Raw genomic sequence first — 23,815 nt, forward strand, 5'->3', positions numbered from 1 at the left:
TAAGTATCTCGGATATTAAATCTAGATCAGGGTTCCAGCCTAGGTAATTCTCATTGTGAGCACATGAAGGCCTAACAGTATCTCTGTCCCCTGCCCTAAAGCCAGCTGCTCAGTGGCAATCAGTCTCTCTGACTTTTATGCTCCCTTCTGTACACTAAAGCCTTCCAGATAAAAATCTTGTGGGTATCAGACAATCTCTGCAAAACACTACAACTTCATTTTTCCCTTAAAACGAACGTTCAGCAAAAAAATTAATTCATCCAACCATCTTAATTATGACCAAATACCAAACCAATATATGTGTATATATAGAGAGAGACAGAGAGAGATGAAAATTTTATCTAAAACAATTGCACATGTTAACAGTTATGAAAGTAGTGTGATTTCATTTCACCCTTTCAGATTTGATTCCTCTGGGTCTGATGTAATGCCTTTTAACTCCTGACTATTCCCAGCTGTTGAAATGACCTTTGGGAACAGCAGCTTTCTGAGAGCAACTCTACCTCTCACTAGGTCTGAACCAGGCTCAGTATGGCAGGCAGAGGCAATTGCTGGATCTCACAGATCAAATACACTTCAGGAACAAAGAATGAAATTAGGTTTAAATTTCTCTTGTAGTTTGATAATTTAGGTGTCAGAAAGGTTGTGCATCAGTGTAATGTCTAGTCATGTTATGAATACCAGATATTAAAACGTCCTAGTCATACTTATGAAATACCTGAGATTAAAAGGTCAAAGGCAGTTTGCCTCCATTGCTTTGGCTGTGGGAAGCTCAAAACCCCAGTCCTGCAGCTGTAGGACAGACTGTTTGAAGTTCAGGTGCCATTTTGATCTGACAACAGCCTATTTGAAGATGCCCACACAGGCCTAATCCCTTTATTATGGGAAGAATGATATTCATGTTCACTGTCACAGGCATGCATTAGCTAGAGGTTAATACAGGTTTTCTTTTGGTCAAGCTTCACAAGAGGAAAAAAAGTTTTGAAACAGAATTGTTACAATTTTCCAGTCCAACTGAAAATTTTGACTTGTCATTTTTAAAAGCCTACAGCATTATAAAGGTGCTTGTATGTCTGGTAATGTCTATTAAAAGCTTTTCAATTTTCTACATGTGAAAATGAGTCGCATAATATTGGTAAAAATTTGGGATTTTTTTCACAACACCTACTGATCCCAAAGAAAATACAACCAACAACAGGGTGATAAAGAGCTACCACTGAATGCCACTGCACTGACTTACTCTACTGTTACCTTTTCTTAAAAGGCTAATATAATCTTTTAAGTCTTTTACCATACATGGTTCCAATGCTAAATCAGAAGAAAAAAATTAAAAAATCCAACTGGATCTAAGACTATTGGTAGGGCAAAGCTATAGCACAGAAGATTCTGTCTGTCTTGGAGAACAGAGACGTTTGGCGATATATTTGTCTTCTGCCAGAATTAGTTCTTGAAACTGATGGTAATTATTGCCAGTTTTCACAAATTCTTTACTGCTGGTGGTCATCTTGCTAAAATAAGGCTCACACATGAACATTTCTGAGAGCTCACTGTGAGAAGCTCCAAACAGATTTCCAGATGATCTGAGGGTGTCAAAGGCATGTCTGAGGTGAAAGACAAGTAAGTTGTTACACTCCTTTCTTGCTTCCAGGGGAATAAGTGAGTCTGCAGCTCTTCTTTGGTCAGAATTTAACTTAGCCATGACCTTGGTGTTTGAACCCATACTTCAGGAGAGATGCAGGATCATTTTGCTACTCCAAAAAGCTGACTGGAGTATAATCAACCAAAAGAAAAAAATATGTGGCGATACTAAGTCTAGTTTGAAGAAACCCAACAGGATTAAATTTAACCCCTTGTCAGTTTAATTGAACATTGGCTATAGCATATACAGTGCAAAAGTGAGCATTTGTGAATATTTTGAACACCACCTTCCAAATTGGATCATTAGCTCTAGCTGTGAATGGAGTACTGCTATTAAAAATGAAAGGTACTAAATCAAAGGCCATTTCTCGTAATGAGAGCCAAGGCAGTGCTTTTCACCTTGGAAAAGGGTGGAGTGGATTTTGTGCCTACCCAGCAACACACCCAGAGAAGCCCACAGTCATCAGGGATAAGGTTAAGCCAGTTCACTGTCTGTGCTGAGTGTAAAGCCTCCCCTGCTCAGGGAATGTCATTCCTGCTTTCCTGAACTCCGCCTGCAGTATCTAGAGGAAAACGGGCTTGCATTGTCTTCCACTGCTCGCCCCAGGAAACATGATATCATTCTCAAACAAAAGCGGGAAAGCTGACAGATCTATTGAGATGGGTGTGACTACAGCACACACCTCTATGGTCAGCCCTTGTGGAAAATGCAGTGACTGGCAACTCTCTTCAGTGCTGAGCTGTCTGTGCTCTCCACGTTTTTGCAGCTAATCCCTGCAGATGGCTTTTGTTTCTCCTGTACCTGTGATTTAAAGAACGATGTTTGCTTCCTGTGTCAATTAGGTACGTGTCACCACGCAGAGAAACAGGAGAGACAAGGAAAAAAAGTTGGAGTAACTGGACTTTCCTTTCCTCTCCATCCATAATGCTTACAGCACCAGATATCTCCTAAGTGATAGAAGTGTAGAACTGGAAGTGATCAGAGGGCTAAATAGGTTGAATCGATACGCAGTTAAACAATCAAGGAACTGAAGCCACAAAAGAGGGATTGGTAAAAAAATATGCAGCCTATTACAGCAATTGCTAGATAAGAATATTTCCAAACATGATCTCAACAGATTACACTTTTTTTTTGTCTGCATTAATCCCTAGCCTTTTATAGATGACAAAAGTAACATATCAGACTCATACTTTTACTGTTAACAGCTGTTAACATGCTGCTAATCAAGGTCTGGGAAGTGTAAAGCAAATGAAAAGCAAGTTCCATGGCAATGAGGAATTCTGCCTTTTCTTGGTACTTTCTTGTTTTCATTGCAGCTCAATTTGAAGTTTTACAGCACATTATATTTTTACTGTGAGATGGAATGGAACAACCTATGCATATCTCAATTAAATGGTTAGGAGTGTGTTAAGAGTCTAAGGTTGCCATGAGTTGTGTTTTGCTTTTTTACAGAAAGATCGTTACAGAGGAAACTGTCTAGAAAATCAAAATGAGGATTGTAAAAGCAATACTCTAATGCTGAGAAGCTACAAGTTTGATGGCAAGAGTGCAGCCTTCCTCAGGACTCTGCATGTGATAGGTTCAGCAAAGTATCTCTAACATGAATGCTACAAATACTGTAAACTAAATTTGCATTAGTATAATCTTCGTGTTTCTGCAGATATCTTTTATGACTGACTTCTGACTTGCTGAACTCATGATGTTTGCTGATAATATTGAATCACTGTTTAATTGTGTTTGAAGTGTTTTTAATTGATCTTGTATAATGTGCATTTTTTTCCTCTTTCATCCACTGACTTTCATCTAAATTCCAGTTGTGGAATCTTATCTAAAATCAGATACCGGAATACCTAGACACATCAATAGCACAGCTAGTTCATAAAGTCAGTCACAGAAAAAGGTGACATTTAATCTGTATTTAGAACAGATTTCTTAGGGAAAGACACCAATGATTTCAAAGTTATGAACTGTATGAAAAAGTTAATACCTTTAGACAGAAAAGAAACCTTGTTGCAACATGAGTATGTGTCAACAAATGATTTCAACAGTTAAAAGCATAGCACTGTATTCTACATGTAGCTAAATCATCCCCAATAGCTTGGCCACAGTCCTGCCCTCACTCACAGTGAAGGCTCTGCACAGAGAGAAGTGGACTCACTGAAACAAGCATGAGCACTTAAATCAGTGAAGTGCTAAAGGATAGAGAGTCATGCGTTTCACCGGCACACTGTGTAAGAAACAAAAAAGACATGACAGATCCACTACAGCTGTTAAAGCCAAGGCTTACCTGAAATCAACAGGCTGAATCCGTAGAGAACTAGGTGTGCTAGAGGGTCCATGCTTTCCAAAATATATCCATCCAGTTCTTGCAGTCGCTCATGGAGTATCCTTTTCTTGGGATAGACCTTCACCAGTTCCTCCTGTGCTGCATGGTACACTGTTTACAAGTCACAGGCAAGAAATCAGAGCACTGGCGCAGGCTGGAACAGTCTCATTGCCGTCTGAGTACAGGGAGTTTAAGTTCCTTTTTCCTGTTTCCTTTGTAGATTAGGATGGGAAAGGCAGGATCTTAAAGGCATTTTTGTATCAGCAGGACTGCAAGGCAGTGCAAATCCCATCCATCCAGCAATACATCAAAACAATTATCTGGAGCTGCTGGAGAAGCGGGGGACTGCTGTTGGTCACAGTCAGCAGAATAGGAACAATGATGGAATCCTCCAGTAGGCGGGAGAGTGAGAGAAAAAGGTCCCCCACCTAGGTCCAGTAGGTGTAAAGTGTTATTATCCCCTTCTCAAAGTCTGCTAACTTCTCAGGATGCTATCATCTTTTCCCCTATTTATTTAATCCGTGTGTAAGCTGCTGGCTGCAATGCATTTCTGCACACAATAAGGAAAATATGAAGTAAACAGTAACAAAACAGCCAGCTGAATCCAGTATAGACCAAAGCCATCCAATCCAGCAAACTGCTCTGTTAGTTCATGTGTTTTACTGGAAAAAATTTTCCTTTACATTTGACAATTGGAAACAGACTGAAAACTTGTTGCAATAATAAATCACACACAGAGCGATTATTACTACAGTGGGATTAAAATGCCCACATCACTTAGGGAGGTCTCAGAAGCTAAAACAAAACATAAGGAAAAAATACAAAGAAAAACACACAAAAAATTAAATAAATGGAAAGGCAGCACTCAGATATATAATCAGAATTGGAAATAAAGAGTAACCTTATTTAGCCCTTGACTAACCATGATCCGTGACAATATAGCATTTGAAAGCCAAGTAGTTCTGCCAAGATGCTAACACACAGAATTACTTACATGGAAGTATAGAAAAGGGAATGTTCAGCATAACCTTGGAAATGGGGTATGGTTTGATCCTACTTTGATTTAATATATTTTTAGCCTTTGATTGTAGTGTGGATTTCACAAAGGAAGTCCTTTACACCCAAGATCTTTTGCCATGTGGACAGAATGGTGTCACACATCTACCACAGGAGATGTCAAGGCAGTAACCCAGAGTTCTTCCTTATGCATTCCTTATGTGTGCCACCCCATTCTCAATGTAACCAAAAGCCAAACCAAGCAGGAACTTACACTGAAAATACCCTCTGTTTGCAAAAACACAGTGTGAGGTCCAAACACTAATTAAACTCGTTTTGATGCTTAAAGGAGGCAGAATATAAGATATTTCTCTGGTCTGATTTCAGACTAAAATACACATATGTATTTTGTCCATCTTAGATTTTGGAGAACACCTACTCCTCCTCTACTCTTAGACATGAAGCTGCAGTGATTACTCATGCTCCAATTGCAACTTAACCTTTATAAGCCTGCTGGTATGGTCCCTCTAATATCAGAATACTTAGTGCATTACCAGATACTAAGTATTATCATGTTTTCTATCTAATGGATAACTCTGTTTTGTTGTTCATTTAATTTAAGTTAGCCTATCCTTGCATTTTTTTAAATGTCTTTCAATTTGCTGAGGGATGGAGAGCAGGAGAGGGTAAGGGAAGAAAGTGTTAAACAACATCAGTCAAGGCTGTGGTTCTCCAGATTGCTATTGTAGGATTAGGGGTGTTTTTAAACTTTTCATTTAAATCTCACTTCCCTGGGTGTAAAGAGGTCAATGAGGAGAAATGTATCATGTCTCCATTTGAAATGCATCTAAATGCAAAGCAATGCATACAGGCTGCTGCTGATACTGATTTTGCAGTTTGCATAATGGGCCAGGTCAGCTGTTCACTCTTTTTTGAAGAACCAGCTTGTGCCTACTGATCATTTCATCTGCCATGACAACAAGGTAGCTGTTTATCTCAAGGATAGAGTGGACAGCGTAAATATGCAACACTCCAAAAATACATGAAGGTTCCAAAGATCTTCTGAGGCCAGAGGAGAGGAAATATATACTTAAGTCCTAATTTGCTTGGGGTATCAGCATCAGCCATTTCATGTATTTTTTTTTTGTGCTTCATTACAAAATTTCATTTTTGAAGAAATAAAGAATAGCATCTATAATTCAGCAAACATTGAAGTACTTGTTTATGTGTAATATGTGTTTAAACTTAGATCTCTTTCTCTTTGGAAGTCTTTTAAGTGCCACAGTTTGATTATTGCTCCCACTGATGTCAAAATTTATCACAAGATAATCTTCTGCTAGACTGTAGAATGTAAACTATTTCAGGTTTCTGGTTTATTCTCTCTCAAAATTAAGTGTCTCACAGCCCTACCTTCCATACTTTCATCGTTATATTTCATGTGATTAGAATGTAAGCCTTTCCTAAAGTAGGTCATATCAATTTTCCATCCTGTGAACTAAAAGCTGATCACCCCTCTGATTAGTGAGCTATTAATGAGCTGAAGAACTGCAAATAGCCTTTGGCAAAACCAGATTGACAGTAAAAGAAACTGGGCTAAAAGTGAGGATGGCACACGGAGTAAAATATGGTACTGAATTACTCTAACTTTTGTTCCATGTGGGGCTGTTGACTACCAGGCTGGCCAGTGAGCATGCCCATGGCACGTGCTTGGAGACAAGAGGGGGTGTGTAGCTGTATTTGGGCCCCATGGGTCACACCCTTGTCTTTCTAGAGGTACTTGGAAAGACTCTGAAAGATGATTTCTAAAGAAATCATCAGGAACATCAGTTTTTGTGGGGGTTAACTGCTGATTTAAACATACCAAAATTCACATCTAACTTAACACCCATCACAAGGGCATGCATCAGTTTTTAAATTAGTTGCAGCAGGGAAACAAATTGTCTTTCAACATGGAAATATAGCCCTAGCATTAAACGTGGTTTTTCATAACTCTGTTTGCTGAAGGCTAATTTTATGATATGTCAAGTGCCCTGAACTCCTGACACCAGGCTTTCCTCTTTAGATAAGCAGCTCACTTGTCTCAAGGACAATCCATTCATCCATGCTGTACTGCATGGAAATATGTGAGGAGGAAAAAGAAACAATGCCACTCTGCACTTCTTTAATCAGGTAGATGTGTTAGCAGAAGTCACATATCCTCTTGCAGTGTCTGGTTGTATTATGTTTTTTGGAACCAAGCCATTGCTTTGGCCTTGACATGATGTTAGTATGTGTTCGTAGGAGGCAGTGAAGGAACTTCAGGAATTATTACTCACCACAATCAGCTAATGTGAAACAGAGGCTCACAAATGGTGGAGTTTAAGCTTCTTTTCTTGAACAGGTCCTGTTCTCCTCTGCAACACAACCTATGCCACTGAGGCCAGTCAGCTGCTGCCTTCCTGTCTTCCTTGACAGTGAAATGAAAGGGAATTTATTGCAATGGATTTAAGCACAGGATCTGACAGGATCGTCAGGTTTCTATCAAGGGGAAAGTTCATCTGGTAAAACAAAACAGGAGTACTTTAGGGTCTCTGTATCAGTAAAGTCATTATGAAGGACATCAGGCTGACTGTCTAATGTCTATGCTCTGAAAACTTTCACTTTGTGAGTCAGTTGACTTTTTTTGTAAAAGGCTTTGTATTGATTTTAGTGTGGCCTGCCTGTTGTCAGCAGGACAAAAAAATTGTTTCTTTGTTCTACTACTACTTTTCTACCTAATTTTTTACAATATATTTTGAAGGACAAATGAGTATTTATGCTTAATGGCAACAATTGTAAATCCAAATATCTTTAGGATATTAACATTGAATCACCCCAAATGATGCACAGCAATAAAAATATGACTGCCTAAAATAAAAGGGCATTAAGGAGGCAAATTTTGTACTTGTGCGATTTGGAGAAATAAAGAGGCATTTCATAAGCCTCTTAATGAATGTGGAGTTTGAAGTTCTAACTATTGCTTCCAAGGACCAGGAAATGGGTCATGCTAATTAACACTCAGGGGTAGTGTTTTCAACCGTTAAGGTTACAAAAATTCATTATTAATACTCTGTTTCCAGGACCCACTATCCTCTACTGAAGTAATCTCACACTGTTAGTATGATTTAATGGTAATTTTTATTTGATGACTGCATCATTTAACTTTGAACTTAAACTGAATTCAACAAGTACAGCTTAGTGGTAAATTTGCTGTCTACCTTTCTCTGCTTCCAAATTTGGGACTGGAAATCTTGAAGAAATCTTAGAAATCTCAAAATCCGAAGGCTTCATTTGGAGTTTTGTCTTGTGTAACTGTTTAGGTGACTGATGCTACTGATAATCATTATTCTACTATAATCATTATTTTCTTTTTCTTCCTAATTTTCAGACATGCTCAGTCCCCCTCACACCACTTGAAGCAGTATTTGTGGGCAAACTTGTGTTGTATGTTGGAGACAGAGGTCTTGCACCTTACTCATCCTTTGCTGAACAGCAGAAATCTTGGGCCTGATACAAAGATACCGGTGCTCAGTGAATCAAACTCAGTCACTTTAAATGAATGTAGCTTTCAAGGAATTAGGTTTACAAGAGGAAACAAGAGCAGATAATTTTACATTTCTGACTCTATTTTGTTTAAATGAGGGATGTTTCCTCCATTTCACACATTTGGCATATTGTCCAGATATTCCTCCTTCCTGAAGGAGGAACTAGCAAGTATATAGAGAGCAAGTCAGGCCAACGAACATTTCTTCCTCTGCTCCGAAATTGTCAATCCCAATAAATGACTGATTGAAGCTGGAATTTGAATTCAGATCATCTCTGTACATATGAATGCTTAAAGGCTTCCTTCCTCCTTACTGAAGAGGAAAAAGGTGACAATTACTTTGTTTGGGAATAATCCAGTTCCCCTTCTGAGTGACTGACCTGCATTTCCACAGCCTTGGTCTGGCTGGAGTTATCACATACAATATATATGTATTATTTGGTGTTCAGCTGGTATTCACCATTGTGCACATGTTCAAGTGAACTCCAGTTTTATGATTGCTTTCACAATCCGAGGAGTTTTCACTCCAGGCAATTGCTACATCCACTCCACCCAGATGACTTACTGCCATGAGCCATGTTTCCAAGGAGTTCACTCAGAGCAGATACTTTGAGGAGAAATAGATTAAATGCTTACTTCATAACTATTCTTCAAACTAAGATATTCTTAAGGCTAGTGCCTCCTCATAAGGTCTGCATTATGCCCTGTATTTTTGTTTTACACTTGCAGCAGAAAAATAGAAGTGTAAGAGCTTACAACCACTTCACCTCGGAAATATGTCCCTTTGATTCTGAAACAGCACCTACCAGCACCAAGAGCCATTAATTGTCTTAAGGTGGAAGGAACTGAAAAAGAATTTCAGTGTTCTGCCTGTCTAGAATTGCTCACAGGAATGTTGTATGTTGTCTTCTAAGCTCACTAAGAGAAATGAAAAAATAAACTAATTTTGAAAGAAAAGTAAGCTTTTTTGATCACCATGAAAAGTAATGAAGGCAAGATGAAGCAGGAATGCCAACAAGACAGGGAATAACAGGCTTGTGAGCTTGATCTTAATCCCTGAGAAAGGGATGGAGCAACCTACACTGGATATCATTTCCAGACACATGAATGAAGGGAAGGTGATCAGGAGCAAAGATCACGGATTTATGAAGCAGAAATTATGCTTAATCAAGCTGACAGACTTCCACGCTGAGGTAACTAAATCAATGAGCAAGAAGAGAGGTGTGGATGTTGTTTACCTCAACATTAGCAAGGCGCTTGTTACGGTTCTCCATTAAATCCTCACAGATAAGCTGACAAAGTTCAGGTTAGGTAGGCAGGCTTGGGGCTCACTATGTGATCAGTGGCCTGGTCCTGCTGGAGGCCAGTCAGTAGTGGAATACCCTAGGCACAGATACTGGGGCCGATACTGTTTAACCTTTTCACTAATGACCTGGATGATGGGTGCATGCTCAGGGAGTTTGCAGATGACATAAAGCTGAGAGGAGTGGCTCATGCGCCAGATGGGTGCCCTGCTGTTCAGAGGGACCTAAACAGGTGAAGAAATGGGCAGCCAGGAATGTCATGAAGTTCCACAAAACACATGCACAGTCCCGTCCCTGTGGAGGAACAATCCAGGCATGCATACACACTGTGGGCTGAGTGGCTGGAAAAGGTTTTGCTGAGAAGGGCCTTGGGGCCCTTCCAGGTGTACACCACACCGACCAAGAGCCAACGATACACAGCAAAAAAGGCCAGCAGTATCCTGGGGTGGGTTAGCAAGAGCATTGCCAGGCAGGCTGAGGGAGGTGATCCTTACCCCTACTTAGCCCTGGTGAGAGATGTGAGCAGAAAAGGTATTAAACGTCTCCACCCCACAGATGCTGCCAGTTAATTAACGTTCTCCCAGTCTGAAGTCACAGTATAAAATGGATGAAAGACTGCCTGGGTAGGGAGACCCGTGTTACTGAGTTAGTGTCTTGATGTACACACATGACCTTTGGTGAAAAAACATTGTGTGTCTGGTACTACTTAAATTGTATTTAAAAACAAGAAAAAAAAAGAGTTAAAGAAAAGGTTATTTTCACTGAGACTTTAGTCTGGGTGACATGGGTACAATTTACTCAGTTTACTATGGGGAATGAGTTATTAATCTCCCAGAGAGAGAGAAACACTTGCTGCGTAGTTCACAGCTTAGAATCCATACAGCTCTTTTCAGCCATGGGTACTATGTCCACGATTTAGGACTGTAAGGATGAACTGTTATAAAAAGAAATGAGTGATGAGATTCTCAAATGGAAACGGGTAATCTGAAGATCCTTCAATAGAATACAGAAAAGAACAGCATGCTGGAGAAAAGGTTTTTATGTCAGGCATCTCCTGTGGAACAGAACTAAACCCTGTAAACTTTACCATGCCGTCATACAGATTCACTACCAAGGAATAAAACCTTCCTCTGCCCTGAGTGAAAGCAAATTCAAAGCAGTCTGTTTACTCAGTCTGCAGCTTTTTTCCATTGTTCATTACAATATGTTATTCTAGCACAAGTGGAATTCAGGAGGCGATCTCTCTGGCTGATGGTTGGATTGGTGAGAATATTAGACTTCAACTTTATCTCAGCAAATAATGGGCTCTCTCTGGAATAGCTGAAACTCTGACAGGAAGGAAGAGACATTAGTGGGAATTTCCCCTAGATAACAGTCCTTGGTTTATAGAAATCCTGTTCCATTATCTCTAGATGTTATACAGACATAAATATATAGAGCAACAGCATCTACAGTGCTGAATTTGCAAACACAGTGCTCTCTGCAAGAATCTTCAATCTTTTTATTTTACGTATTTCTTTATACTCAAAATGCCAATCACAGATTTGGAGAAATTTAGTGACAAAAATACAGAACTATTTTAATGGACTCGGCACACTGGATAATTATTTCAGAAATCCAGTTGTATGAAGTGAAGTGCATAGTCTACCTCTTTTCCAGAAAACTTTTTCTAAGAGAGCAGAACAACTATAAATCCAGATCCCACTGCTTTTTAGTACATTTTTTTTTGTTCCTGTCTAGCTAAGATTCCTATCTGTAGTCGACTGTGCTCTTTTCTCTTTGACCAGGACTAGCTTACAACATACTAGGTAAAGGAAATTACCAGTAGGCAGTTTAGAAATACAGACATGTAGAATGTGAGGGAAAGATATAAATGGAAATTTTGTTTTCTGAAATTTCTGTATCATAAACCACATTGTTATTTTCTGTATCAGTCCTGGTTTTGCTCTGTGTTGAAACTCTTTCTGTGTATATTTGTCAGAGGTTGCATATGGCACTGCAGCTTGAAAAAGGAGGAAAAAAATCCTTGCAGAAAATACAAGTTATTTTCCCTTTTATTTCCTTTACTGGTGAACATTACAGCAGTAAAATGCTCCACAAAATCAGTATTAGCTACAGTTCACTACTTTTTTATCATAGTTCTCTCTTTATAATTACATTTTAAAAAATAAGGAAGTTCATTAGGAAATGAAAATTTGCTGGCATTTACTTTTATTGTAAGATTTTTACACTACAAAGCAATTCTGACTTTAAAAGATGCTTGTCATCCTTAGATGTTTTCCTTACTTGATATAAATTGCTATCTAAATAGAGATGGTATGATGATGTTACAGTTAGAAATTAAACGTGTAAAGCAGACTGAAATTTCACATTTGAGATGCAATTTAGCAATGGGCTTCAGTAACTCTTTGGGCAGTATTTCCTTTTTGTTTATACAAGTTTCTAAAATTCAGAAGTTTATTTCTAAAAATTTTAAACAGTGCAAAAGGAGGGATGCTATTAAAACCTGTAACTTCTAAAAACCTTGAAAAATACTTTTAAGAATATCTGTCACCGTAGTGGTGAGTGAATGAGCTCAGTAGTCCAGCTTTCCATGCCGGCTGTGCACATCTCTAATTGTTGATCCATTGGGGCAGGAAGGAAATGCCTGGGTTCAGTTCTTGGTGTTCTGTAAAGCTTCTATGAGAGCCTTGTTGTATTCTCTGACCAGCTTTCTCACGTTCTTCATTATTGGCTGGTAGTCACTCTCCTGGCTTTTTGTTGCTATGACTGATTAAAAGAATTAAGGAAACAAACTGCCAGTATAAATATGAGCACAATTAGAGATCACAAGGGAACACAATACAGGACATTTGCTTCTGTGAAAACCCACAAGTGTTGCAAATAATGGAAAAAACTCCACTTGGGTCTAAAAGATTTACACTAATTTACTAAGGCTAGCTGCCATCTCATGCCAAGCACTGTAGGAAAAAAATATAAGATTACATGCCTCAGTCAGTTTTGTTTTCATATATACAGGCAATAGGTCCCTTGTGAAAGACTCTGCCCATTGTTACATTGCAAGTAAAACCATTTCAAAGCACTCAGCTATTTACAGCCATTCAGCCTGGCTACAAAAGTCCCAGTCCAGGAAAGCAGCCCCTCTCTTTCCAGTAGCCCAAGCAGACACAGTACTCTGTATAAGGGTCTGTACTTGGAAAGGCAATATTGCATAGCAAGTTAGCAGATGCTTTAATATCCTGATGAACTTTTTCTCTTGGTTTTTTTAGAGGTTTTTTTGTAGGAAAGATTTTATTTAACAGTACTGCCTTAAGAAACATTCCTGTAGAGCCTCCTTCATAGAGGAGGTACCTCCAATTAGATTACATTGTCCAAGACTTTTTTCAGATGTATTTTCTAAGAATTAGAGCACTTATCAGATATGAGAAATGGGTTATTTGGTATATGAAAAAGACAACACTATATGTATTGCTACATATTATATGTTACTATTTATTATTATCATCATCACCATTATTTCTCTGATGGCTAGGCTATCACGTAATTGCCTGAAATATATTCCTGTGCTATTTTCTGAGACATATAGCAATGTCCACTGTCCAACATAATACACTGGATGGTACAGTCTAGTTTTGATGTTATCTTTACCAATTACATTTGTACTGTAATCATGTAACACTGATTTTGTGCATCTTAGAAATTTCAGATTTTTTGTTACCAAATAATTTTAAAGAAGTAAGTTTATTGCAGTGAATTCACTGTCCCAAAATAAAACTTCAGCTTGGTCCTACTCAGATCTCTACCATAACTATGGAGAATAAAAAAATAGTACAAGATGAGAAGAACCATCAATTCTAAGTAACATAAACATCAGTGCTTTCACTTATTTAGAAAACTATCTTATGGAAGTCATTTGCAAATAAGCAAATAATGATTTTGCTCATGTTTTGTAAGGTCTTATATGATTAGTGAAATATAACCCTTTAATTTGAATCACATAATGAGAAAGCTACAGTGCAGTTCCTCCAGTCACGCCCATTTTGCAGCTCAAGCATCTCCTTGTCGTATCTTAACACGTTCACCTGTTTTTTTCCTCTAGTAGGCAACTCCCCTTTTATTTCATAAGAAAAACATTAAATGTATACAATTTATTGTTTACTTTTCCATTATTGGTATTTTCAGGGGGTTAAACTGCAAAACACCATGCAAAGTCACCATGCTCTACAGATTTTCAAACAATAATACACTTGGAGATTAATTTCAGATAAGACTGGACAGATACGAAGATGAACTTTGTATGAAACTTAATGGCAAAACTGAGCCAGAAGGAATAACTCCAGACTGCAAAGCAAAGCTTATGCTTTAGGACCCTGTAAAATTGTTTCAGACAACACATGCAGGTTTTGCTATATATAATACCTATCAGCTAACCAGACATTTGCAAAGGATTGCCTTTCCCCTCCTCCCCTGTCTCCTGCTCCCCATTCTGTCCTGTCTTATTCTGCTGGAGGAAACAGACTTCTTCCTCAATTAATACAGTGCACGAATTTGACTCTATTTCTTACAGAAAAGGATACATTCCTTCATCATAAAGTTATTTTGCTCATGGTGCTGCCACTTCCTCTCCAAATTTGTAAGCTGAAAACACAAAAAGAGTCAAAAATTAAAATGGTAATTACTACACACACACTTTATGCAAACTCCCAAAAATGTTGTATCAGTACCTTGTACACTATCACCCGATAAGATCAAAGTTATTTCACATAAAAAACTCCAAAATGAGAAACAATGTCAAAATGTTTTTAAAGCTGCCAAAAATTAACCTGCATATAATTTAGGACTTCATAATCCATCAGTACAAAAGCACTGCATGCAACTGCAGTGACAGATGAAAAAATCAGATGAGAATTCAAGACATCATATAAGGAAGTATGTAGACAAGTCATAAGTAAAAAAATGAACACTGCAGGGAGATACTAATTCTCATAATGTTTCTTATCACTTAAATTATCTCTTCTTAGAATCAGTAGGATCTAAAATCACCAAAGATACAATATTTCCTGACACTGTCTTGGACTTTAAGCTACACAGAAGAAACTTCCTTACTTCCATAGTTAGGTTTCCTGTCTGATGCCAGAAGCTGTGATAAGAACAGAGCTGCAGCAAGAAGATTGTAGGAGTGTGGGTTAAGTGTTGGCACTTCTTCAATACTTTCAGCATCAACAGGAAACTAATGTGGACATTATATCGATGGCTGCTTCCTTACAATACAATTTTATACTTGTTTTTCCTGATGCTACTGTTAAAGGTTCTGCATTTCAAGATATGAAGATGTTATTTTTAAATGTAAAAACTGAAAATCATTCTGAGACTAAGCTTTCAGTGGAAATCAAAAATTTTCCTATAAATTAGGAAAACACTGCAGTATTTTACGTAAAAGCTTATTCTTAAGCTAGAAGATATGAAAATAGTTGCTCTATTACTCAAATCTTAACAGAGAAGAATCAATTATCTAGTGTACTAGTTCACAGCACACGACAATAATTTATTTCCAAGATCAGATATTTCTGACCAATTAAAATTTTTACTGCCTCCTTTGTGTTGTTACACATGATATAGCCAGTAAGGGAGCCTAGATTTGAAATACTTTATGTCTGATATACATAAAAGGAAACGTTCAGTGTATTTTTATAGTAACTCCTTGGAGGCCAGTTGACTGCTTGCAAAATTGCCCAAGCCCTCAAGATACGTGAACAGTATTTGTACTTCACAATGCTTGATGAAACAACCAATTGGCTGTTATAAGATATACTTTATTCACTTTCATGACATTTACACTTATGACATAAAAAGTCCTCTTTGCAGACACTGAAATAGAACTGCCACAGCTTAATGAATTGAAGAAATTATGTATAACTATTATTTTATATAAAATTTTAACCCTCATCATGCAAGTACCCTAACGGCTTATTCATTTCTGATTTCCCTAAGCTCTAGGAATAAGAATCTGATCTTGGCATAAAAAATATACAGTACCCGAAGTCTTGCAGACTTTGGCATGTAGCTTTGTGGATTTATATCATCACCCTAGAGTGATTACAATAATCCTGTTCTACACATGTATACATATACCTCAGTCAGAGCTACACCTTCTCATCTGCTCCATGAAGTTCACTCCAGAAGAAAGTCAACTTAAACATGTACCAATATGACCTTCAGCTTTTAACTGAATTATAAAAAAATAACAGTTCTAAACGGCAAACATCTCAACAACCTCAAGCAATAAAAACCAGTGAAATACACAGAAAATAATCAATTTCCATTTCCACCTTATTTTAAGGTTATCCATTTTCCTTCTGAGCATTCGAACCTCTATGCCAGTAAAGTTCTGTTGCCAAAATGACAGCAATAAATGGGTGTTTATAATGGAAGAATCAAAGTTGCTCAAGAGGTTACAAACACCTTCTTTCCTGATTCACTTTTTAAATGTAAATGTACATATATTCATATACCAAAGTTTAAGTCTGAACAAACCCCAGAACTTCAGTGGTCTCCAAGGAGCAGAAGAATTAGAAAAAGGAAAATGAAATTAATAGCACAGGTTGCAAGAGAAAACTTACCACCATAACTTCAAAAGCAAAACGGATCTTAGCTGATTAGTAGTGACTGTTTTTTCCCCTGTACTTTCTTCTAAGTTTGTCCCCAAAACTACTCAAGCAAAGGAAGGGCAGAAGGCGGAGGGTTCTGAGCAAGATTAATACAAACACTTAAACATAGAAGTCACATAATTTTAAGCTCAGAACGATCTCTGAGTTTAGTAATCTAAAGTTTACAAGCAATTTATTGGTATAATATTAAGCTTTGTTTGAAAACTGAAAATACGGCTGCACACTTAAAACACATGACTAAGAAAACTCACTGAGAAGGAATAAACAGATTCCATCCATACAATGCTTCATGTGTATGAGAAAACCAAAACTGAGAAAGAAACAACTGAAGGGGATAATATGTAATCTGAGCTATACCTGAGAATGTGTCTCATTTTCTTGCAGTTCTTTTTTTAGTGTCTCATACTCTGTATTCAAGTGTTCCATTATCTTCTTGAAAGAATGGCTGCGCTTTGTTAATTTTTCTTTGTCATCCTGGAGTCTCTAGTTAGAAAAAAACCCAACACAAACTGATTAATGAGTTCATTTGCTGTTAGCTTCAGGCAAATTACTTCAATTCAACTTTCAAAGTGCTACTTTTTTTTCCTTTCAGAACAAGACCACATGAACAGAGAACTCATAGGCTTTTCTCTAGCAATGCATGCTTTATCCTAAAAATGATACTCAATGATTATGACCAAGTTCTAGGCTTAGACCATATTCTATGAACACAAGTGGGAATGCTGACATTAAGAATTTGTAGGAAATTCTTTTTTGTTTGTGTTCTGTGTTAGATTGTTAAATTCAAAGTTTGGGTAGTCATAAATTACATCAGAAGAGTTTAGCTGAATCATTAAAATAAAATGAGGAGATTTTGTGGAAGGAAGTTATCACAAGGCATCCAGCTCATAGCCTGCTACATGGACCTATTTAGTAAGTCATGTATATAAGCAGAGAAGCATTTGGATTCATTTGCAGCTATCAGCTATGAGGAAGTACACTCAATCACATATTACCCCCCACTGGTTGCTCAAAAGCACACAAATTCTGGTTTATTCCTTTTGTTACCTTTTCCTTCTCTTCTCCTGATGCTTTCAGAGCTGGCAAATTATTGTAGATCTCCAACTCTGCTTTTGTCTGTTCAATTTTGTCTTTAAGAGAAGCCAATTCACCAATCATCTTGCCTTCCAATAGTTCCATCTTCTGTAGGTCCATCTGCAGTTTTTGACTCTCTAGATCACCAGATACACAATTTCTAATTAACAGTATTTTTGTTTCATAATACATAGCCCAGTACGTAAAGCTTTATACTATATTTAAGCAATATAAGCAGCTCCTGTGTATCTTTCTGATTTTTATATTAATGGGACTGTTTATGTGAAGGAAAGAAAAAAATGTGATCTTCACAACCATCCCACAAGTCATACTCATACATTACAATAATTGTATTATATTCCATAAGTGAAGAGTAATGAAAATGTGAAGTTTTTTGTATCACATTGTTAAAGTTTATAGCACCAGACAATTTCAAGTCTTAAAGCAGTGGTGATAAACTTACAAAAAGTTGCAATAATGCAGAAAACTTAAATAAATAATTTCATTAGTTTTTTTTAGCAAGGTGTTGTTTTATTCATGCTGTTTGTATGTGGGTAAGACCTAGTTTTTTGAGAACAAATAGCCAAATTTTCTTTAAACATTCACTCTGTACAGAAAAACACTTCCATATACCCACAGAATAAGAAGTGCTACAACATACAGAATTTACTTCTGACACTCCATTAAAAATAAGTAACAGAGATACAGGTAATAAGGGAATTAGAAATACGGATGGATTCTTATATGAAGAGAACTGCAAAGAATGAAACAGTTCAGACATGAGATGCATAAGAGAAGAAACAATAAAAAGATACAAAATAATAAATATATGTCGACATAGTTTTGGAGGTAAGTTCCCTGAGTGGGAAAGGACTAGTGGCTAGACTTGTTTTGGTTTTGTGATTGTATTTTATTCATGTTCCTGAACATTAAACACAGGGTTAAACCTTCTTATGTTTCAGATCTGTGTCTAACTCAGAAGAATGATACAAATGTTGCAGGTCTTTTTCCTACAATCTAAAATATCAGGTAACATGGGCTATTGGGAGGGATGAGACCACACAAAGAAACTTTTCTCGGCATAGACTGGTATTTTGCTCACAGTCAGATTTGTGCTGATCAGCTGGAAAAAGGTAGAAAATTTACCCCCCAACTTAAACAGAGCAGTATAAATCTTTACGGCAGAAGGGAACAGATGTGCCTATGTGACAGAGGGAGACTTCACCTTTCCAAAAACTGTGGGTATGGTTTCCTCAGTGGATTTATTTGGGAAAATGTCACTGTCATAGCAAGATTTTGGTATTCAGCTCTCTGCTTGTGAATTTATGCCATATGCTTATTTTTTAAAGTGAAGGATTTCCTTTAATCAATATTTTTTGTTTATTACAATGTTTTGGTGATTTGTTTAGGAATCTCAAAATTAAAAAAAAGACAAGTCAAAATTTTTGTGCACCATTCAAAATTATCCTGAAGAATGCTCATCCATATGGTAAGATTGAAAGGGTCCTATATGTGCAAAGAGCATGTATATAAATACAAAAAATTTCCATACAAGACAAAGAAGGGTTTAAAAGTAAAAGTTTTGGACTGCATTCCATGCCTGCACTTCAGTGTCTGCCTTCCACTGTAAAGCACTTAAGGAAACACCTTCTCTGTGCCTACAATATTTTGTAACTGCCCATAGTTTCAATGCAAAGTTCCCAATAGTGGTCAGTGACAGACTGTAAACCACAAGTGAACAGACCACAGCTTTACTTCTCTTGTTCCTACAGCACTGAGGTTTAAAGACAGACAAATGCTTAAGGACCTCAATAAATGAGGGTTTTAAGACCAAAACCAGTAAAAACCAGAATTATAAAATAAATTCAGATTGGAGAGAAATAGCAGAAAACAACTTTAGATGTTCTTAAGGATTTATTTAGGCCTAATCACAGCATTTGCACTTTTTATATAGTAGTTTAATATCTATATTTTATTTTAAAATAATAAAATAGTTGACTGGTTGCAATTTTATTTTACATGTAAAGAGTAGTAAGAACATAAGTGCCAAAAAGGCACAAAGTGTTCTTACACTGTTCTATCTATATACTGATAGAAACTATGATGAGACAGTAATGGGTATTCCTATCCATTCACACTTTCTGGAGAAAAGGGAAGAAACTGGAAGGGGTGAATTTTATCCTTATCCAGCAGCAGCCTCAATGAAAAAACCTCAGAACTCCTCTAGAGGAAGAGACAGGAAGAGGATGCAGCCCAGTTCCTTCTGATAGGCCATGAAGTTGCAGTGTCTAGCATGCAGTGTGTACATAGTAGCAAATTCTAAGAACAAACTACAGTGACCCAGGGAAATATTTTTGGGAAACTATGCCATCAGCACTTTTGTTTACTCCTCATGGTTTCCTTCTCTTTTTAATTTTTTTAAGGGTTCTGCTGGTGGACATTCTATATTTTTGTTATGACAAGAAAATATGGATATCCACATTTTAATCACAACAAAAGAATTCTGGAGATTAATTAAAGTGTTAGGAAGAACTTCAACTGTGCAAACTGAAAATTCAGTGCATTTCTGAAAGAATCTTAAGTTGTTTATTACAGTATCTGTGACTCCTTGCTGTCAGACATTTACTTATGAATAATTTAAATGATCTGCTGAAAATTATGCACTGTAACTTCCTTCTCTCCCCTTGCAGAGAAAGAAATATGTCTTTCAATAATGCCTCTGTAGCACTAGGTGCTTTCAAAACGTCCATATACTGTAAAGTAGTCAGAATTTATGCTTACATGAAAGAACAAAAAGCCATATTTGAACTTTTAATGTGTGGCCCAGCATTTTAAACTACACTAGAACTGCAAAATGAGTACTTGCAGACAAGTGAACACTAAACGTTCAAACGCGAAACAGAACAATCAAATTCTGTAACATTTTGTGCATAACAACTTCATATTTGCTTACAACTAATTTGAAGTCACAAGAGGGGCACCTATTTTGAAAATTACTACAAAGTACAACATGTAATAGTCTTCTAACAAAATGATTTATGGTTCTTAATTCTTGCCCCTTCCTTTCAGCCAAATAAACAAGGAAAGGTTTGCTGAACCAATAATGATATTGGCAAAGACTTAGAACTTTGAGAACAATCCTACTATAAACAGTGCAAATAAAGAACTAAATAGACACTTGTTATGGGAATGAAAGAAAAATACTGTCTGCTTTTTGAAATTACAGACAGGATCCTGCAGATGCTTACATTTAATTTTTGGTATTTAGAATATTTAGAAAATGAAGTCAAAACGAATGTTCACTTTGCAGAATCAAATCCTCAAAATTTGAGAGCTATTCACTGCTGTTGTCAGTTATTCGTCCATAGTACATATCCTTTGTAAAAGCACAAACCCCAAGTAAGTGATACTAAGAACTACATTTACAAATAATACACGGTTAGATAACTGTGGAAGACTCCAATTTTTTAAACACCATTTAAAAATCATGGAAGATAGTTATTTTGAGGTGAGTATTAGTAAAAATCAAACTTCAGCTACAAAAACTTCATACCTCTGTATTAAAATACATTTGTTTATCTTATATCTGTGCAAGGAAGATGATCATTTAGTGGTAATAGTAAATTAAATACTCCTGAGGAATATAAATAACTTGTTACTCAAAAGAGTTTCAGTTTCTCAATTGCCACTGTATTTTAATATTTTCAGATCTTCCACATGTTATTAGTGTACCATTGTGGGTAATCTTAATGCTTTTAAGAAATTAATTTAAAAATTCATTGCTGATCTCACCTGTAACCAGATTCTTAGCAGTGCTCTGTGACTTCTGCATTTCATTTGATTTGAAAGTGAGGTCTTCCTGCATAATCTTCAGCTCTTGATTTGTAACAGATGAAATTTGTTTCATATGATTCAGATTCTGTGTGTTACCAATAAAAATAATGAGAATATGTTCTATTTTTGAAAAAACAAATGGTAACTGGACAAGTAAAAACTCTTCTGCTAGAACATTGTCTGTTATTTAGCTTTCATACTACAAAGACTTAAAATATTGGAAATATTCTGAAGTGATTTAAATGTGAATGACTTTCATTCTGCCAACTTTTGATAAAAGATGTCCTCTCAGGCCAGCACAGATGAAACAAACAGCAAGAATAAAGTGTGCTGCCATATAAATTGATTCTAAAGTGACAGTGCCTAACATATATGGTATATCACACTGAGTTAAAGGCAATTAAAGTAATCATAGAATCAAAATATTACTCCGCTGAAAGTTTTCGGTAAGATAAAAAATCCATGGAAACCAAAAATATTAAAAGAAAAGGAGACTTGGAAGTGAAAAAAAAATGGCAGACTACAAATTCCAACAATTTCTAAAGTGTTACATTATTCATTTATATTATTTACATTCAATATTACATAGTAGGGTATTCCAGACATAATTTTAGTAGATCAGCGAGGAAAGTGGAATATTTTCAGTTATGTAACAGTATGACAGGATACCCCTGAACTGAGATTTGCAAACTTTGGGTAAACAATATATTGCAGTAGTTTTATTTGCACTATTTGGAAATGTTTATCATTAATGGAATAATGTTCATTACAGCAGTGATGACAACTCTTTCCCCAGAAAGAAATTAAACAAATCCTTTTTTTTTAACTCCAGCTGTACATGGTTTAATGTTTAATTCTCTTAAGAGATTACTATGTGGATAAATTTAAATATATAAAGAGCACCATCCTTCTTCATCCAGTCACTCTCTTGTTTTGTGCTTCTCAATTCCTAGCTTGCCACAGGAGGAGGGAAATGCTCACCCTGCTTGAGTGCTCCAGGAGTGCAACAATGTTGGCTTCTATTTGGGCCTTTCTTTCAAATTCCTGTTTCTTAACCTCTTCAAAAGTCTCAAGAAAATCTAGAGATAAGCAAACAAGAAAAAGAAGGTTCTTACTTGTATGAGTACAGCACATGCCTTTGTTATTTCCAGTAAAAAATTGTACTATATTGATAAATTGTACAATTAAACTTTAATTGTTTATTTAAGAGCCAGGTGGTAGAGACCTTGAAACTTGTCAACTTATCAGTTGGAATGAAGGAGAATTCTTCCAGAGACACACATTGGGCATGAGGTCAGCACGTTCTTGTACAGTATTTAGGTGAGGGTTGTTACATGATAGGAAAGGAGTTTCATCCCCATCATTTCTGACACCTTTCTAAATGCTTGTCCCAGCAGCTGTTGCTCTTTATTTTTCTGAAAGCTAACTAAATGGGCTACCAAATAAAGGAAATGGGTGACTTCATTATCTCTAATGTCCTGGACTAAATGCCAAACACTGCTAAGGACTGGAGACCAATATTCAACTGGGATCACCTCTTTCTTTCTGTATGATGCCCCTTAGCTATACCTGTAATTTAAGTTCATTCTAGTAAGTGTCCAACTGAATCTGACAACACAGTTGTAATGGTGGTAGGCACTCTGTATTTGTGTTCTAGGCATACTACATTGTATTTCTGGTCACAGATATACTGAAAAGAAAAAGCTGTTGGACACATCATATGAAAGTCAGAAGTCCAGCAAGATGCCACCTAGGGCTGTAAGTTATGGTAACTTCTCTCCTACTGGGTCTCCTACTGAAACATGGCTTAGACACACAGGAGCACTCAGCAAACCTAAGAGTTTCTATGTGCATGAAAAAGAGAAGAAGTCCTTGTTTGAGCAAGAAGGATGAGACAACGGTAGAAACACATCTTCACACATTTATAAATATGAAACAATAAAACTAACATACATAGCGTCCGCAGGTATATATGTAATTCTATAAAACTGAGCCAGCAACAATAAAATTAGGACCTTAGAATAGTATCCATATGATTTGACTACTGTTTTTCTCCTCTAGCATTCTGGACTTTTTAGGTATTTTCTTGCAAATCTTTGAGTTTATTTAGAATCATTAAGCAAGGTCCATATTTACATCTCATCTCACTGTTTTGCTACAAGCAACTCTCCTTTTAATAACGCTTATCTGATTGACCTTGTTCATTTGAGTACTACGTGTTTCACAGATTCATAAAAAATTGAATGCAAGAGACTGCAAGAGCTCAACTGATTAATTCAGTAGCTCGAGGACAAAACCAACCGTATGTCAGTAATTCAGATGTTTGTCTATACTCTTCTCACACTCAGCTCCTGATGGATACTCCACAATTCTCCCAGGACAACCTATTTTAATGCTTGGTAAATGTTAATG

The 23,815-nt window shown here is 36.8% G+C and overlaps 2 protein-coding genes across 3 annotated transcripts in view; both read right to left on the reverse strand.

The window, feature by feature from the left end:
• TEK (TEK receptor tyrosine kinase) overlaps window positions 1–4,229 on the reverse strand; it is a 37,213-nt gene extending 32,984 nt beyond the window's left edge. The window contains exon 1 of the mRNA XM_027715130.2: window positions 3,927–4,229. Within this exon, the coding sequence (XP_027570931.1) occupies window positions 3,927–3,978 (52 nt within the window). The 5' untranslated portion in view covers window positions 3,979–4,229. The remainder of the gene's footprint in view (window positions 1–3,926) is intronic.
• A 7,634-nt stretch (window positions 4,230–11,863) lies between these two features.
• The window catches only part of IFT74 (intraflagellar transport 74), a 36,214-nt gene continuing 24,262 nt past the window's right edge, over window positions 11,864–23,815 (reverse strand). For both annotated transcript variants that reach the window (XM_027715020.2, XM_027715012.2), the window contains 6 exons: window positions 22,385–22,482; window positions 21,362–21,488; window positions 17,543–17,706; window positions 16,853–16,978; window positions 14,405–14,465; window positions 11,864–12,596 (listed from right to left, as the gene is read on the reverse strand). In XM_027715020.2, coding sequence (XP_027570821.1) covers window positions 12,481–12,596; window positions 14,405–14,465; window positions 16,853–16,978; window positions 17,543–17,706; window positions 21,362–21,488; window positions 22,385–22,482 — 692 coding nt within the window. In that variant the 3' untranslated portion in view covers window positions 11,864–12,480. The remainder of the gene's footprint in view (window positions 12,597–14,404; window positions 14,466–16,852; window positions 16,979–17,542; window positions 17,707–21,361; window positions 21,489–22,384; window positions 22,483–23,815) is intronic.

The sequence above is a fragment of the Pipra filicauda genome, unplaced genomic scaffold (assembly GCF_003945595.2).
Source record: "Pipra filicauda isolate LSUMZ 115617 unplaced genomic scaffold, ASM394559v2 scaffold194_size2289513_pilon, whole genome shotgun sequence".
NCBI classification, from domain to species: Eukaryota; Metazoa; Chordata; class Aves; order Passeriformes; family Pipridae; genus Pipra; species Pipra filicauda.